This window comes from Acomys minous (assembly GCF_964271855.1).
Source record: "Acomys minous genome assembly, chromosome: 8".
Taxonomy (NCBI): Eukaryota; Metazoa; Chordata; class Mammalia; order Rodentia; family Muridae; genus Acomys; species Acomys minous.
The window spans coordinates 80,879,710-80,899,502 of NC_140489.1; the positions used below are offsets into that span (position 1 = coordinate 80,879,710).

At 37.8% G+C, this 19,793-nt stretch overlaps 1 protein-coding gene across 3 annotated transcripts in view; it reads right to left on the reverse strand.

The window, feature by feature from the left end:
• COG5 (component of oligomeric golgi complex 5) overlaps positions 1-19,793 on the reverse strand; it is a 300,644-nt gene that overhangs the window by 128,724 nt on the left and 152,127 nt on the right. For all 3 annotated transcript variants that reach the window (XM_084791836.1, XM_084791834.1, XM_084791835.1), the window contains one exon: positions 484-649. In XM_084791836.1, coding sequence (XP_084647962.1) covers positions 484-649 — 166 coding nt within the window. The remainder of the gene's footprint in view (positions 1-483; positions 650-19,793) is intronic.

Sequence of the window (19,793 nt, forward strand, 5' to 3'; positions counted from 1 at the left end):
TGTACACTGTGCAGGAGGTCAGAGCACTAACGCAGGGCCATGCTCTCCTACAGTCACCTTCCAGCCTCAGGCCTCATCACATCTCCTCAGAGCTGCCACGCTCAAGTGGTTTTATCTGTTTTGACTGCCGACGCCAGTATTGCTTTTTCCAGAAAGATAAGTAGAAATGGCATTCCTTAAAAATATTTTTCTTCCCAATAAAAAGTACATGTCAGGATAAGGACTTTAGGAAGAAAAATATGTTCTGTTCTTTTGTTTTGTTGGTTTTTTTTTTTCATCTGTTTCCTTCCAGCTAAATGATGCCACAGCTTAGATATCTTTATCTAGAGGTTCTGAATAAATTCTGAAACATAATTTTTCTCTTTTTTCTACTAAAAAAAGTGAGTCATTAAACTGCTTTGAAACATGAGTGCTTCATACACTATTCAAAGGACTTCTCGGTTATAAATAAATAAGCAAGCTAAATATAAACCATGCCCATACCTCTCGCAGCTGACTGGGAAGGCTGAGTCAAAACTTTGACATCCAAAGCGTTGTTGATATTCTCTTCCAAAGCAGTGCAATAACCGTCCACGACACTGGTAACGGTGTCCTTCAAGGTCCCCAGGTTGTAGAAAACCTGAAGAGCTGTTCCAACCTGAGTGGGATTCTGAAACAAAGGTGAAGTGAAATGAAAACAGATATAAATCTGAAATATGAAAAACCAATACAAATCTTAAGAAAGAAAGAAAAAAAAACACTTTAATAGGCACCTTAGCTGTTGCTGCTAAATTTCCAGGCTAGCAAACATAAGGGCAAAGACAATTTGGAATGAGTTTTACTTACATTCGTATACTGTGTGGCATATCGTCTTGATAGAGCATTTTATTTGAAATAATATTCATTTACCCTTTTTTGTTTTGTTTTGTTTTGTTTTTCAAGACAGGGTTTCTCTGTATAGTCCTGGCTGTCCTGGAACTCACAGTACACATTATGCAGACCCTGAACTGATAGAGATCCACCTGCCTCTGCTTCACAAGTGCTGGGATTAGAAGCCTGTGCCACCACCGCCTGGCTTCCTTTTTTCCTTCTTTCTTTCTTTCTTTTTTTTTTTTTCAATTAAAAGAACAAATCTCAAGCCCATTACCTGTTGTTTTTTTTTTTAAGTCCTACTATGTGTGTGATTTATTTTTACTTCCAACCCCCACCCTGCTGTGTGTGTATTTATGTATGTGTGTATGGAAGTATGTGGAAATGCAAGGTATAGTATTATTTTAACATAATGCCAGTAGATTTCTGAAGTGATTTTTGTCTCATTTATTAACTTAGTTTGTAATAACAACTAATGAAAAAATTTAATTTATAGATACTGAGCCATGACAAATGAGGAAGAATTTTAGCTACTAAGTACATACATATATACACAAACATTTAAAGGCACATACATAAATTAATAAAGGAGGGGAAAAAATGAAGGCACATACATACACACATGAGAGAGACAGACAGACAGACACAGAGAGCACAAGTGTAGAATTAGCAAGGCTATATACAATAAGCTCTGAGTTTGACTGAGAGATCCAGTGTTAATGAATTAGGTGAAGAGCAATGAGAATCATTTCCGGATACCAGCCTTTGGGCTTCCACATCACACGTGCACCTACGCACTGGTGCACCCATACACAGGTACACCCACATTCACACAGAGGTGAAGCCAAGGTCATAAATTCAAATACTAGCAGCACCTCTGATCTGTCTATGCTTCTCCAAATTGCACCATTCCATGTAGCATCACTACTGTAACTTTTGAGAGGAGATTAATTCTACTTGTTAGTCACCCTGACTCAGCCGACTTATGCAGTTATGTGGTTCTGTGTCTGGCTTCCTTTGCTCATTGTCTTATAGGAAGAAAGCTTCCTTTCACAAAGCGGAAGCTGACTCATGTTTACTGATATATACCACTGCACTGTAGAAATTTTATTCTGTCTGTCTGTTCTTTGTGGACATACATATAACTGTTCTCAATTCCAGGCGTTATAATACTAGAATAAACATTCTAACATTCCACATTTGGTGAACAAATATGCATAGGTGTTTCTGCTCTGTAAAAGCAGAATGGAATCAGAGAGCACTTCCAAGCTTTGCTATACGGTAGACTTCACAAAGATACTGCAAAACCTGCAGATGCTCCATCGACTTACCTACAACTATGGCAGCCAGTAAGCACAATGGCTTAAACTGTCTTTTCAATGATGACTAAGGGGTTAGCCTTGTCATGGATAGTATGCATTTGGAATTTTTGATGGGCATACAAAATACATATACCTTGTTGCCCATTGTTATAATTGGTTGTTTTATTGTCACATATATATCTGTACAAGCTGCTTCTATATTTTAGGTATAATCATTCTGATAATTTTTTCTACTGAAAAATGTTCTCTTGCTCTTACTGAAATCTTTTAACAAACAATACATTCTTAATATGAAATATTCTTTCATTAAATGCAAAAAATACCTAATTTGAATACACTCTCTATGCCTAACAATTTGGACACCCTGTTTTAAAAATATTTCTTATTTGTTAAAAATTCCATATATTTATACTCATCACAGCCACCCACCACTACCTCCGTCCAGCTCCCCCTAGTGCCCCCACCCTCCCCCTCCCTCATGTCCTCTTCTCAATTTTTTGTTAATAAGAAGCCTGAGTCCAAACAGTACTACCAACAAGCACATGAGACCACCTATCAGGGGCATGGGCATCCTACAGGTAACCACATCAACTGAGCGTGAGTTTCCCTCCCTCAGTCAACTGCTGACAGAGATCAACAGAAGTGGTAACAGAGCCTCAAGCACTGCAGTGTTATGTGGAGCACTGGGACAGTGCAGGTAATCAGAAAAAGGTATAAATTGTACTAGCAACTAACATCAAATTGTAAACTTAAAACCATTAAAGTAGTAACTTTTATTATATAGTGTACTATATATACATATATACACACACACATATATATATAATCAAAAAATACAGGGTACATGTTGGTTTGTGTGAGTCAAAAAAGAGGGAGCTGAATGTTAATTTACAATAAAATTATTGTAAACCAGAAAAATTAAGAAAAGTGAAAAGTGTATATATTTGGTTAATAAGTAAAAGGTTTTCAGCACACATTAATGAAGATATGTTCCATTCATAAATTATCTTACAAAGTATTTTTTTCATCATGGCTTCAAATGTGGCAAAGCAGCCACTGGGAAAAATGTCCTCGTTTCTGCCACAGAAAGAATTCTGCCTAAAAAAGGGCAAGCTTGGATGCAGGCAGAGTCAGTGGCCAAACTCTGCTGAGACAGGGTAAGCAAGTCCACAATAGTTCCTGCCTCACAAATATGTCTGTCAGATAAACTGGGCCAGAGGCTGAAGAAGATGCTCCAACATTATAGAGAGTATTGGGTGAATGTTCAGGTAGAAAACTGTCTCTGTCGTTTTTTTCAATTTGGAAGCTGCTTACCTGCACTTCCAGTTCACTCAGGTATTTAAGTTTTATTCCTTCTCATGTCTCTGATGAAGCTGAAGACTAGATAGTTTAGTCTTACAATTAAGCTTGATTGGTTAGGGGTTAAGATGTTTTTAGATCTAGATACATGTTTTTAAGTTAATAGAGATGAGATATGATAGATATTGATTTTCATTCAGAATTTTAGACTCAACAAGATAGGAAAGATGTTTACTTCAAGTTTGCCAAATACAAATAGCCAAATCACTGTGAATGTAACATTTATATAATTCCTGATTGGTTTGTGGTTCTTCTGCTGTTTGTAGTTTATTTTATTTAAGTATAATAATATAGATGTATATGTTTAAAAAAGAAACCTAATTTAAAAAATAAAAAAGTAGAAAAATTCCCATTCAGTGTGAAATAGGAGTAAATTTTAGCACTTTTCTACATGACTATTAAATGATCCAGTATTTACTAACAAAAGTACATAACAAATTAAAATTTATCTCACTTTTTCACGTTCAAATGTCACCTACACAGAAGGCCAAGTATCCATATGTGTGATTACCTGTGGATCCTCAATTTTCTACTACTTTCAAAATTGGTCATCTGAACTATTAGCATAACTTTAAAAGGTATTTACTGCTCAGTTCTTTTCTTCAACTTAGTATGAGTTATTTTTGGTTCATGGTACTTAAATATACATTTCAGGATCAGTCTGATAACTGTTGCTTTTAAAAAAGGTGGGATTACATCAGTAAAATTAGACATGATGTCTATGTCATGTGCCTTCTCCAACACTTGAAGACAGTATTTTTATTTATTCATGACTTTATTAATTTCTTCCAATAATGTCTGGAAGTTTTCTTTGAAAAAATGCATATAATTTTTCATTTTTGAAACTATAAATTAACCTTTTAACTTTACCATCACTGACTAAATTTTATAGTATTTATATAATTTACACTTAAGAGTGCTAAGGGAAAATTCTATATTTAAATTCCTTGTGTGCTGCTAACATATCAAATTGATTTTTACATATTAAAGTTGCAACCTAACAAGTTTTCTGAAATTAATTTAACAACTTATCTATCGGCTGTTTAGCTTTTCTATGTCCACAGTCATGCTATCTCTGACTAACTGTGTTCCTGCTTAATATTCCTTTATTAATTTTTCTTAATATGGATCTTCCATTGATGGTGAATTAAATAATACTACAGCAGAATCTTTGTGTCATTCCTAACCACTGATAAAAATGAAGCTTTATTTTTGGTCCACTGGGACTATTTGTAATCCTAGACTAATTTTATTTCTGGGCCCACTGAGATGACAGTCTTCCCTTTATTTAGGAAATGTTACTGTACTTCTGGAGGGACGCCATCTTGGTCAGTGTGAACTGTCAGTCTCTGATCTCCCTGCTATTTGCTAGTGATGTGCTCAGCAGTTTACAGCAGTGGCAAAGAGAGATAATTTTCTTCTTTATGTCTTTACTTGATATCAGCATCATCCTGCTTCATAAAGAAGTGGGCACACTCCCTATTCCTCAGTTCTTGGATAGGGCTTATATAATATTGCTTTATTTATTCCTTCTATTTTGGAAGAGTCTGAACTGGGAAGCTACCTGCCCTTGAAGTTTTCTTAGTGGGAAGGTTTACAATGAAAAATTCAATCTTGGAAACAGAAGTACAACTATTTAGACCCAATCTTCCTACGCTTATTTTTGAATGCTATTTTCCTAGAATTCTGACACTTCATCTAAATTTTAAATCTATTAGTGAAAAGGTAAACCTAATGTTTTTTATCTTTTTTTTTTTTAACAATTTATTGAATCTGCTATCAGACCATTGGTTCTGGCATCTTCTCTCTGTTCCTCAACAGCTCTTGGGATGTTTATCAATATAGTTTGTCTTACCAAATAACTACTTTTACACTTTGCTGACTCTATTATTAGCTCTCCTTAATCCCATTTCTGAATAAGGTAGATAAGTCATAAGTCAAGCTCTGACATTAAATATCCAAAACCAAAGGCAAATTGTATGACCTCTTTAAGACAGCTTCCTTGTCTCCATAATGCAGAAGTCACAATAACACTCAAGGAGAAAATGAAGGAGCAGGGCAAAGGTGGAAGCAGAGGCTCAGGCACAGGCAGAGGACCCTGTGCTGCTGGGGTAATCTCACTCCTGAGCTCAGTCAGTCCTGCTTCTGCCTCATGAACAGCTGAGATTACACATGCACGCCACAGGAATATCTGAGAGAAACTGTTACCTTCACCTTGGTCATGTGGCAACATGCTAAAGTGAGGAGTGCAGGTCTCTCAAGTTAGATAGCCTAGAGATGAACTGCAGTTCTGCAGCAGGTAAGTTGTGTGACTTCGGCCAAACTACTCCATCGCTCATCAGATTTTATGGTACTTATATAACTCACACTTAAGAGTGACAAGGGAAGGTTCTATATTTGTTTTGATCACTATTATATACTCTTAACACCAATGTACTGTATGGGTAGATGTTGGGAAATACCATCTGAATATGTGGTAGAACAAGTAAATTTCTACAAATTTCTCATGGGATTGTGAAAAGAGTCTAAGGTAACACACATTTCTTGGGCTAACAGAATATACAACTAATAGAAAGTGTAGGCTCTCTATCATTTATTAATTTCGCTGAACCTGTAGAAGTCTAAGAATGGCCTTTATTCTATTACTATGAAATCTCTCCCTCCTCCTTGGAATTTCAAGACAGGATCTTACTCTGTACCTCAGGAAAGTCTTGAACTCATAGAAATCCTCCCGCCACAGCCTCCTGAGTGTTAGGATTACAGGCATGGGACATAATACCTCTCCAAGTCATTTCCTATCAGGCTATCTTTAATTATTGAGATGAAACCCATCAGAACTATCTGAGTAACCCTGAGGAAATCAGCTTGTTCCTGTATTTATTTCATAAACTTAAAAATGATGAAAATAGACAGTAGAAAAGATTCCCATACTTAGCCAAGATCATCTGAGGAGAATGCAGTCTAAAGGCTCTAAAGCCAAGGGTCTCTGCTTTGGCCTGGAGCAGGTGAGCCAGTTTGTTTGGACCATGCGGTTATTCAGATGACTCTGGTACAGTCCACCTAGCAGCTAACAACTTAGTGGAGAAGAATTTGGTTTTAAAAAAAAAAAACCAGAGTCTGCAAAGAAAAGACCACAAGAGCCCTCAGTGTAGACTTATAACCAGTGTAGTGGCTTGAATAAGAGTGGCCCCCATAGGCTCATATTTTTGAATGGTTGGGGAGTGACATTAGGAGGTGTGGCCTTGTTGGAGGAAGTGTGTCACAGGGGTGGGCTATGGGGTTTCAAATGCTCAAGCTAAGCCCAATGTCCCTCTTTTCCTGCAGATCCAGACTTTAAATTCTCAGGCTCCTTCTCTTGGACCAGGTCTGCCCACCTGCCACAATGACCATAATGAACTAACCACTGAAACTGTAAGCCGGCACCAATTACATGCTTTCTTTTGTAAGAGTTGCCATGGTCATGTCTCCTCACAGATAAGAGCACTGACTAAGACAAGCAATAAATAGATTCTATGGCTTGCACTAAAACAAAGGTAATAAAAAGTGCCTGAAATACCAAGAGTCTTGTCAACAGAGAGCCATAACTGGCATTCAGTAATTTGTTAAAGTTTTCTTGTTTGATAAAAGAAAAATCATTGTTTTTCTAAATACTATAATCTACGTTGTTTGTAGGGGCTTAAGGAATCAATTGGCTTTGACAAATAGCTATTAAAAGGAAGAAAAAAAGGAAAAGTAAAAATAAATTGAGCTAGAGAGATGCACTGAGAATCATTGTGGCTTGGAAAGAGGCCTCTATGGGTCAATATATAAAGGCGTTGTCCCTGTGAATGAGAGGGGCACTGCCGAGGATTGATAAGGACACTGAAGGGACTTGAATCCCTGGACCTGTATCAGTCTCTTGTCTTAGTGTAAAATTAACTAATACAAGAACATTATAAACAGCACAGAGGAGATTTGAAATATTAAAAGAAAATAGGTAGCAACTGTGTTGGCTAATCTTGGTTGCCAACTGACTACATCTAGAACAAACGAAAACCCGAGCAACTAGGCACGCCTATGAGGGAGTTTTCTTGGTTGGACTGTTTGAGGCGGAAGGTCACTCTAAATCTAGATTATTTAAGGTCAGGAGACCCAAGCTATATTTAGACCATACCTGTTTGCCCTCACTCTGGCTAGCAAGTTTATCTATCCTGTTCCTAAGAGACTCTTTAACTGGTTTTAGAACCTACTTTTTTCAGGATTCCAACAGACTGAAAACCAGCAGCCCTTTAGGACCAGCAGTCATCTGGGATTCCAATACCAGACTGGGACTGCTCAGGCATCCAATATTACAGTCTTGACAACTACCAGATCCTTAGCCTTTCAGCAACTGTCATACCACTCAAAGCTCAGCCTGTAAGCCACACTAATAATCGTGTGTATCTCTCTCTCTCTCTGGTGTGTGTGTGTGTGTGTGTGTGTGTGTGTGTGTGTGTGTGTGTGTGTGTGTGTGTGTGTGTGTGTGTATACATGTATGTGTTCATTCAATTGGTTCTGTTCCTTTAGAGACTCTGGACTGGTATATCAACAAGCTACAAGTGATAAGAGGGAAGGGAGAGTTTTTGAAATGAGAGTAGTTTCTCACTTTACAGACTGTGTAAAAAAGAAACAGAAAAGGGAGAGAAAACGACAGTCAGGAAAACTGGAAGATGCAAAGCTGTTAGTAATGAATTATTTCCTTACACATGGGTAGGTGTAAAATGCCAGTGGGATCATCTTTGTTGGAAATATGAATACTTCTGGGATGTATGATCATAGCAAAACCATCTGAGTAGAAAATGAGATTGAAGAATAAAATATAGGCACTGGAAGCCAGAAGGCACACTGAGAATGAATACCCTGGGAGTAAGCACAGCAAAACGGATGGTGGACTACTCTGGGCTTAGCTTGGACTACAACATTAAAATATTTGGAAATAGAAGTAACTTTTCTAGGTATGATTCAAGTGAAGATCATATCCTACAGATGTAAAACAATTTCATCCTTTCCCATCATTCTGTCTTATCACAGGCAAATACTACAGATTTTCATCACTAGCTTTGGCTAAGCCCTTATTAGCAAATTTTCAGGTTCCTGTCTAACTCATCTATAAAATGAGGGGATAGAAAAAAATGGATTCCATTGCTTTCTTAAAGATAACTTTATTAGCCTTCCATAAAAACCATACAGGATACGCTAGTGCTATCCAAGAATACTGAGAATAACTAATGCTGTACTCTACGACCTTTGAATATTTATGTTCTGATTGGAAATAAGGACAAGGAAGTCAGCAATTAAAATGTGCTGAAAAAAATGAGAGAAGAAATGAAATGATTAAAGAAAGCATAAAGAAGAGGTAGTTATTCAGATATGGAGATGGAAAAGAGGGACGAAGGAGTAAGGAAACTACTCCTTAAAGAAGTCTTAGCTAAGACCTGAAATGAAGAAGTACGTGGGAAGATAGAAGAATCTGAAGTAAGGAAGACAGAAGATATAAAGAAGCGGGGGCGGGGGAAGTACAAAGAAAACTGCATGTACAAAGCCTGTGGTGACAGCCCATCAAAGCCTAAAGCCATTAGACCCACGCCTGCTGATATGACATCTACAGAAACAACCCCTTCAAATCCAAGGCTTTAGACAGGTGCCTCTCAAGTTCTGCTATGGCTTTAGAAACTACTCTGGGGACTTGGTGAATTAAAATGGGCTTGTAGAATGCTTGTGAGAAACTAGTATGGTTGTATTAATAGTCTCTTTCTTGATTCTGGCTTTACATGTTCATTCTGTAGAAAGTTCAGCCAATGATGCCTTACAGTTTAGCTTAGGGCAAAGACATAAAATCAACAAATAATGCATGCATGACTAAGTTATTAAATAAACATGGATCTGATATCATTTTGCCTGAAGTAAATAAGCAATGTTTAAGTCTGCATATACATTATCAGTACAGTAGTACACACCAATAGAACCAACCCCTTTGGAGGTTTAAGTAGGAGAATGACCAGGGCTCAGGGGTACAAAGACAGCTTGGATCTTAGAAGAAAACTAGCCTAAAAATCAACTTACTTACTTTATTTATTTATTTATTTTAAGGATATATATATATAGCTATCCTAGAATTTACTATGTAGACCAGGCTGGCCTCCAATTGATTGAGATCTTGCTGCCTCTGCCTCTCTAGTGCTGGGACTAAAGAAATGACACAGTTCTTGTAAAGTTTAAGAAATTTTAAAACTTGACTTTTAAGATATTGACTAAAGTACGTTATATTTGATTTTGACTGTAGCCAAAATTGAATTGTGCATCTCAATATTCAAATATTAAAACTCAAGACCAACATTTTAATGGTGTAACACTATGAAATTATATATATATGTGTGTATATATACATATATATAAATAATCTTTTACTTAAATGCTAATATACAACACACACACACACACACACACACACACACACACACACACCAGAGGAAAGAAGTCTCTATGCAGTTTCATAGTAGGAACTGATCAGTAGAAAGTTCAAAGCAAGATTAAATGGCTGAAGCTGTTAACACCATTCTTCAACCTTCAGGCAAAGTTGAACAGCAATGATGAAAGATATAACCAACTATGCCTATGAGTGACACTCCATTAAAAACTGAAAGGACTGGAGCCTCTGCACAGCTGATACTCGGGGGTCACTGGACAGTGGTTTGTTTTTCCAGGGCATGGAGCTCTGGATCCCTCCTCTACACATGCCCTATGCATATCATTTTCTGTGTCTTTTATTTTTAAAAATCCTTTATAAGAAAGCAAGAAGCATATTTTCGTGAGTTCTGTGAGAATTAATCAAATACAAATGAATCAAACCCCAGAAAGATAGTTTGGGACCCTGGATACACAGCAGGTCAGTCAGAAGCACAGGGCTATCCTAGGGTTGGGACTGAAGCAGGTGGAAAGGAAACAAACATGGGATCTGTGGGATTTGAGGCCATCTCCAGGTGTAGACACTGACAGAACGGCACTGAATTAGAGGACTCCCAGGTGGTGTCTGCTGCTATGTGACCAACTGCTTTCTTACTAGTTGGTAAAAATCTCAAGTCCTCTGAGTGCTGTGAAAGCACAGTAGGAGAAACAGAATTTGAGTCTGTGTTTGGTTTTTTCTGTGCTATGTCTATGGCTGCTCATTACAGCAGTAGGCTTTGAGGAGGAAAGGCTGAAGTCTAACACTAGGCTTGCCTGGCCTCAAGGAACTGGTTCACTCATTAGAAAAAAACATCACAGTTTACACTGTGCCCTCTCTATGCCATGTGAGGACACAGAAAGAACACAGTTGTTATCAAGTCATAAAGAACACCATCACCAGAAACTAAACTCCAGGATCCTGATCTTATATTTTATAACTTCAGAATTATAAGGAAACAACTCACACTATTTGAGCCTTTTAGTACATTTTATTTTAATACAACACATGAATAATATATACACTAGTATATTAACCAGTGAGTAAAATATTGTCAGATACACAAAAGTGAATAGTGTTCCCCAAACTTTATATCCTATTACTTATCTGCAAACAGAATCTTTAGAGGTACTTACAATGAGGTCACACTGGATCAAGATGCTTCCTATAGAAAAGGACCAATCTCACCATGAAAGAACATACATGAAGACACAGAAAAACAACACACACACACAAGCGTGCGCACTCAACATGTGAGGGCTGAAGAGATAGCTCAGTGAGTAACTTTACTGCAGCACAGACATGATGATCTGAGTTTGAGTGGCCACCAAAACGCACGTAAAAGCCAGAATGCAAGAGCACAACCACATGCAATCCTAGTGTGTACCCTTGGCAGATAGGAGGGAGAAACACAAGAATCACTTAAAGTTTGTGGGTCAGCTAGCCTAGCATACACAGCCATGAACAGAAACTCTGCCCCCCCCCCCCGCAAAGATGGAAGGCAAGGACCAACATCTACGCTGTCCTCTAACCTCCACACAGATGTAGCACACACTCACCTCCACCTCCACATACAAATAAAATATAAATTAAAAAATGTAAAACCCCAGGAAAACAAAGTCAGAAACTGGATTGAGATTATAAGGCTATAGGCATATAGGCATGGCTCAGTGGTTAAGAGTGCTTATTACTCTTTCAATGGTCTGGAGTTTGGTTCTCAGCACCCATGTTAGATGGCTCACAGCTACCTGTAACTCCAGCTCCAGGGACTTCATCACCTTCTTCTAGACTCTGCCAAGGGCATGAGCACCCCCTACACACACACACACACACACACACACACACACACACACACACACACACACACACACACACTCTCTCTCTCTCTCTCTCCCCTCTATCTTCTCTCCTCTCTCCTCTCTTCTCTTCTTTTCTCTCCCCCCCCCCTCTCTATCTCTATCTCTATCTCTCCCTCCCTCATTCCCCCCCTCCCTCCCTCCCTCAATAAAAAAAGACTTAGCCATGAAATGTCAATGGCTGCAGGTAAAGAAGGGTTCCTCTCTGGGGCCTTCAGGGAGACCATTGTTGTGACAACATGACGACTGGGTTTACAGTCTTTAGAACTGTGAAGAACATGTTCTTGTTGTTTTAAGCTACCTAATTTATTATGCTAATTAACAGCAACCATAGGAGTCATTTCATAGGGAAAGCGCAGGAAAAAAAAAAGTATGTTTGTATCTCAAGTGTCCACTGGTGGATAAACTGACCAATAAAATGATACTGTTTAGCCACAGAAACGCTAAAGTTTCTAACATATGCTACAACACTGATAAACCTTGAGGATATTAAGTTCTAAGAAATAAGGCAGTTATAAGGAAGCACATACTATATGCTTCCACTTGTCTAAGGAACCCAGAAAAATCAAACTCAATGACACAGAAAGAAAAAGAGAGCTTGCCAAGACTTAGGTAAATGGGGGAATAGGAGATCCTTTAGTGGACATGGAATTCTCAGTGACAGTACAAGATTAAAATCATGCCACATCCTCATCAATATTAGTTATTTTCTTTCATTTGGTAGAGGCCAACATAGCAGTAAAGGTAATACTCATGATTATTACTTTAACTTTTAGAATCACTAGTATGCCTACTGGTCATTTGTGTATCTTCTTTGGTTAATTCTAAGTCCCTTGTCCACTTATCAGACTTGGTGGTACAGCTGCTGTTGAACTGTAAGGCTCCTTTAGGTGCACACCTTTTCCAGCTGTACAGTTTGCAGATATCTGCTCTTTTCCTGTAGTCCATTAGCTGACTCTCCTGCTGCTGCTGTTATGCAGGGTTAGGCCCATGTATCAGCCGTTGCTCTGCTGTCTGTGCCTTGGGTGTCATGTCCAAGAAACCATTGTTATGTGCCTTGTTGTAAAGCTTTTCTCCAAGGTTTCCATCATGAGTTTCAGAATTTCAGGTTTTACATTTAAGTGTTTGATTTAATGTTTGTTTAGAGCCTGGCTTCATTGTTATACACTTTTGAAGCAAGCATTCCAAGTGATTTAAAAATCGAAAACCTGAGAACCACTGATGTCATCCTTGAAAGTCACATGTCAAGACCTGCTTTTCCTCAGTAAAGACGCTTTGGACCTTCCTTTCCAGAGCTGCAGACCCTGCTCTATAAAGCCCAATGTTCTTCCTCTCATGGAGTCAGAGAGCTGTGCAATCTTCACTATGAAAACAGAAAACTCAAATTAGCAATTTAGAAAGTGATGCTCTTTCTGTTGCAATATACTAGTAAGCCCCTTTGATGGGCCAGAACTTACGTGCTTTGCATAATATCTATTTATCTGTAACAAATATCAAGGTAGTTGCCATGATCCTCTAGTCAAATACAGGGGATCTGGGGAGTAGAGGAGTTGAGACAAAGCCTGGGGCAACAAAGAGTATGTGGCCAAGCAAAGATTCAAGGACTTCAAGTTTTAAAATCGATGCCTTTTACAAACTATACATTTCTGTGCAAATAACCATTGGTTTGGAGTATTTAAAAAATTCTAATTTTTTTTTGGTTGAAAAATATGTTTAAAAGAGATAAAGAGAATGGCCAATAGTTTTTTTTTTTTTTTAAGATTTATCTATTTATTATGTATACAGTGTTTTGCCTGTACACCATAAGAGGGCACTAGATCTCTTTATAGATAGTTATGAGCCACCATGTGGCTGCTGGGAACTGAACTCAGGACCTCTGGAAGAGCAGACAATGCTCTTAACAACTGAGACACATCTCCGGCCCCTAGTATTTGTTTTTAATTTTACTAAGAATCCTTTTTTGCAAAATTTATACATACACTAATTTGTAAAAAATAGTTAATGCCCAAGTAAACAAATAAATAAAGAGAAAAAACAAAATTGGGGGAAATTCTCAGAATTAGAGACAATCTTTAAATATCAAAATAGCTAAGCTGGGAGGTAGTGGAGCATGCCTTTAATCCTAGTACTCAGGACGCAGAGGCAGGGCTATCTATGAATTTGAGGCCAGCCTGGTCTACAGAGTGAGTTTCAGGACATCCAGGACTACAAAGAGAAACCCTGTTTCGAAAAAGCAAACAAAAAAGTATTGATAAATGGTTACTAAAATGTTCTTATTTATAATTGGAACTAGAAAGGATAAAACCTCAAACTTCACAAGGCTGCTTCTTGTGAAACTGCCTGCTTTGTGTATCCATTTTCTGTTCAGGAACAACTCTAGGATTTCCCTTTGTTACCTTACATACCCTTCCTAACTCCCCCACTCTCTTTACCAAGGCAAATGGGCTGGCCTTGGGGCCATAAGTCATCCTGACCTATGAAAAATTATACTTCAATAACACACACTGTGTCTTTGAGGACAACAATCTGTCTGAATATTGTTTTTGGTCTTTAAAGGAGCCTTCCCATCCACTGATTTTGTCCTCTCACAACAGGTTAGTCAGTACTGCAAGGTGGCAGGCAGGCTCTTAGGTCATTCCCTTTCTACACACAGATTCACCACCTGACTCCACAGCTCCACAGGCAGCAAATTTTCATGGGAGAAACAGACTGCAGCAACTGTAAGACTCAAAATAGATACAAAGTACTTTAAAATGCTACACTGCAGACCATCCACCCTTAGCACAGGACTGACAGTTAAAGCATACTATGTTTGAGGGAATAAATTGCTACCTAAAAGCAGTTTAGTCTCTTTAAATGAGATACACAAATATTCTTAATGTTTCTACAATTGTCACTGTGACTTTCAATAAATCAAGTGATGTTATAGGAATTTTACTAACTTTATAAAGTATGACATGAAGATGGAGAAAGAGCATGTAATAGACTAGAAAAGAGAATATTTTAACTAAGAAAACTGGATTTTAATCTCAGAAACATTTCTGAATATAGCTCAACCATTTTCTTTATTAAGTTGAAACTATTTTTTTTTTTTACTTTGGAAATAAGTATGATGCAATTTCTTCTTTCTCAACCTCCCTATAGCTGTCATGGAAACAAAACATCGTCTCAGAAGCAGCCTTGTTTAAGAACTCTACAAAACTTACCCAATCAGAAACACTGTGGCCAATGTGACAGCTGGCACACAGCCATGCAGCAGAGACAGCAAAACACAACCAAGGCTGCCCCATGAAACAGAAGCAATATTCCACTGTGCATCAAGCTACGGGCTGAGGAGGAAGACGCTTCTACACATCAGCACCTCGGAATCAAATTTGACAGAAAGTCTAAAGCTTTCTGTGATGGAAATTAAAAATTAAAATAATGAAAAAATTTGATATAATTGGACTAAAACAAAAATATCTTGGCTAAGCTGACAAGTGTACAGTCTGGAAGTCCACAGCAGACGACAACCATGTAAGTGTGTGAAACATGAAGGCGGGAGCGATGGATCAGTGGCTAAGGGCACTTGCTGCTCCTGCAGAGGGACTGGGTGCACTTCCCAGCCACCCATATGGAGGCTCACAACCAACTGCGACTCCAGTACCAAGGGATCTAAAGTTTTCTTTGGCACTCACAACACACGCACATGGTATGCACACGTACATGCAGGTACACGTACACACACACACTATTAGAGAGTTAATTTCAGAATTAAATCATTTCCTTAAATTCTAACATCCAATTCACATGAGACAGAAGTTAGGAACCATAAACGCTCCTTAAAAGGAGGAAACGGAGGAAACGGAGGCAGAAAGAAGGAAAACAAGGCAGAATGAGAGGACAAGGTGGTGGCAAAGGGAAGAACAAACAAAAATCAACATGTCCTCATTTCTCTGAATGCCCCCCCCCAAATGTAGAGGTTATAGTTTTTAAAATGCCATGTTAGTCCAAGCTTAGCTACAATGGCTACGTTGCACATATGTTCAGTCAGCCTTACTGTTGGGCTGGGATGGGGGTGGTGCAGCACCAATGGTTCTTTTTCTTTTTTCTTTCTTTCCTTCTTTCTTTCTTTCTTTCTTTCACTCTTTCTTTTTTTCTTTCTTTTTTAAAGAGACATGCCTTAAAGATTTCAGGTAATAATTTCAAGTACTCCTGAGTGAAGAATATTTAATGAACTTATGCTGATATTCAAGTAAAACTGATAAGTACAACCCTCTATTCATATATAATATTTAAGGAATTAAAATTTCTTATTTTATGTATGGAAAAATAGTTAATAAAATAAAGGCACAATATTCCTAACAAGAATATATTAAGCCAAAATATTCAGGGTATTTTACTGTGTCTGTGTGGATATGCCCCCAAAGGATGCCCACACCTGGCACTGTCTCTGGCATTATTAATCTGCACAGCACTGAAATTTTAGTGGCGCACCCTGCACGACTGTCCAGAAAGAAGAGGCACTTTCAATAGCACTTCTGACTCAGGGGCGGTCCATTAGCTCTTGATAAGGAGTTCTCAGCTGACCTGGCAGGGCTATTTCACAGCCTGTTAACAATCAGAAGTTAACAGAGTAGAAACTCAGAGACATGTACCAATTTTATCAACCAGGAATTAACCTTATTCCAGCCTTTATTTTAAAGACAGCTCCCCCACGCCACCCCAGCGCAAATAAGAGAATGTATAGAACAGCAGTAAGATGGAATAAGAAAATAAGATGGAAAACACAAAAATAAACACTAATTTAAAAAGAGAAATTTTAAAAGAAAAGAATCAATAACACCCAGACGTCTAAGAAAATGGAAAGTGAGGAAGAGAGTATAGAGAAGCAGAAAAGACTTGTTTTAACTTCTAAAATTTTAACTAATAAGTCTGAAGAATATATCTATATGAATCTATAATCTACTATTAAGTAAAAAAATGTTTTGTTTTGAGACAGGGTCTTGCTATGTAGCCCAGGATAGCCTTGAACTCACAATTATCCTGCATAGGTTCTCAAGGACAAAGATTACAGGGCATATACCACCACACCCACTTCAAATAAAAGTTTTTAAATGATGCCAATATTTGCAACACTATTCTGAACATATTAAGTAATAGTGGCTAAGATTTCAAGAACGCTAAATATATAGTTGATCAAATGACTGTCATGGAGAATAATAATCAGGACAAATTAAAGCAGCAAATCCATAGCTCTGTGTTATAAATTTCTAGGTTACATATGTAAGCAGAATGTACATTAGAAGGTCATACAGCTAGTTCTCTAACTCCTGGGTTTCACATACTCAGATTCAAGAACTGCAGACTGATAATACTTTCAGAAGATGTGCATCTGTATTTGAATATGGACAGATATTTTCCTGTCATTATTCTCTAAACAATATAAAGTACAATTATTTTCATAGCATTTCCATAGCATTTCCACTGAGCTATGCATCAGTAATCTAGACTTGTTAAAGATAGAGGAGAAAGCTAAATGTCAATAGCATTACAGGGAAGGAAGCCAACTGTTCTTCATTTCAGTATTTTCCCATGTCTTCTAACAATCTCCAATGGACATCAACAAATGAGTATATTTTTTTTAAATCACAGTTTTATATTTGCTTTTCTGAAGATATTAATTACAAATATCATTAGGTTTGGTCTCAAACTCATTCAGGCCTCCCTCGTTCCTTCTCTCCATTCTCGCTGGTAAAAACTTCTAGGAGTAGTTGTATGTATTGTTCAAATCTCCGTGCCAGAAACTAGCCTTTTCCAACCTCCTGACAGCCGGAGTGACCATGGTCAATGAGATGCAAGGACAGGTCTTCTGAGGAAATCTTGGGAAAATGTTTCGTTGCATTACCATCTTGACAGGCAGCTTAGCAGTACCTCACCATGACACCCTCAACAGACATAAAGCCTAAAGGTGACAGTTACTCTGTCGTTACAATGATGCACTAGCAAAAGGACAACACTGGTAATGAAACAGGAAGGAAAAGCTGTTGGGTAGATGAAACAATGTGTACACCCAAAGCACATAGAATGTCTTTTTAACCCCTACTAAGGTAGCTCACCCTTGCAGCTTCAGCTGTTTCATCCGGGACAGAATTGAGGCAGGAAGGTTTTAGGCAAAAATCAGTAGCACATGTTCAAAGAATTATAAAAAAGTCTGACAAGAAATTAAACATTCTCAAGTTGATAAAATATCGAAAAATGACAATGAAGTCATTCAAAGGAAGAAAAAAATTTAAAAAATAACCAACACCTCTATCTCATGAAAAAACGGTCAATCTTTTACTTCACATAAAATGAAGATTGCAAAATAAAATTATATAACTTTTATAAGAAAACATAAAGGTTAACTTCGGGATATGGAAGTCTTGGGTTCACTCCAGAATATCAGAGAGAGAAAAGTAGCCTACCTGCCTGCTCCTCCCGCTCCCATATATATATATATATATATATGAATATTTTGAGAATTCTTTCAACTTGTTCAACATACAGTAAGCCCTTTAAAACTGTATGTATGTGTGTGTGTGTGTGCGCGTGAGCACACACACACACACACACACACACAAACAAACAAAACAACTTTTTCCATACATACTCACCTTAGAGAGACAGGAAGGTCTACAGATGCAAACATGTCAACTTAAGCATACATGAGCTTTACTCACCATGGGCCTAACATAACATACAGCAATGAAATAATGAAAGAAACTAAAGAGTAACAAACTATCCAGGTATACAATACAGATTAATTTCAATCACACTGAATAAAGCCAAGCATACAAAAGAATATACTCTATGACGCTCATTCTAAAATCCTATAGAAAACACAAAACAATGATTTAGATTAGCTGTCTGATTCTCTGACACTGTTTCTGAATCACAAAATAAAAATTTCAGTATTTCCTACCATTATAGAAGTATAATATTGTGTAAATTAAATAAAAGCATTTATACTTATCTAAATACACATAAAAAATTTAAAAAACATAAAACAAGTATACACAGATTGAAGAGTATCAAATTTTAATCAAAGGAAGTAGAAAATTCTACACTAAATTTAATAAAAATTTCTGGTATTGAAAAATTTCTGGTAATGAAAATGAAATATTACTCAGTGAACTAGCAAACTATGGAAAGCAATAATGCCAGAAGAGCTTACAGCTAGTGGTAGCTAATTAGCAGGGAATGTACACTTCAAGATGGCAATAAGAGAGAGAGAGAATGATGAATGCTTCCTGGGTTATTCATGAAGGAGAATTTGGGCACAATTAAGAAAAAGATATGTGTGTACAGTGTAGCGCTTGGAAACAGTGCTGCTTCCCATTTGGTATAAACAAAAGCACAAGTTGTCATTAGGCAGCTGAAGTACTACCATCAAAGAGAAAGGGGTAGACAGAATGGGAGGTGGGGGTCGGGGTGGTTGAAGAATGCACACAGAATGATTTAAAGCAGGAAGCCACATTCTTTTTTTTTTTTTAATACATTTTTATTAATTTATACATATTACATCTCAGTTGTTAGCCCATCCCATGTATCCTCCCATCCCTCCCTTCCTCCCACTTCCCCCCCCTACTCCCCTCCCCTATGTCTGTGTCTGAGGGGGATCTCCTCCCCCTGAATATGCTCATACTGTATCAAGTCTCTCCTTGGTGACCTATTATCTTTCCTCTGAGTGCCACCAGGCATCTCCATCCAAGGGACATGATCAAATATGGGGCACCAGAGTTTGTGTGAGAGTTAGATCTTCTTCTCCACTCAACAGTGGAGAATGTCCATCGGCTAGTCCGGGTAGGGGTTCAAGGTTTTTACTGCCTATTTTTTCCTTGGAAGCCACATTCTTTAGACAGCAAGAGAGTAAATACTTTTGGGAGAAAGAGCATGCGTCTTTTCCTGCTGCTGTATAAAACACCC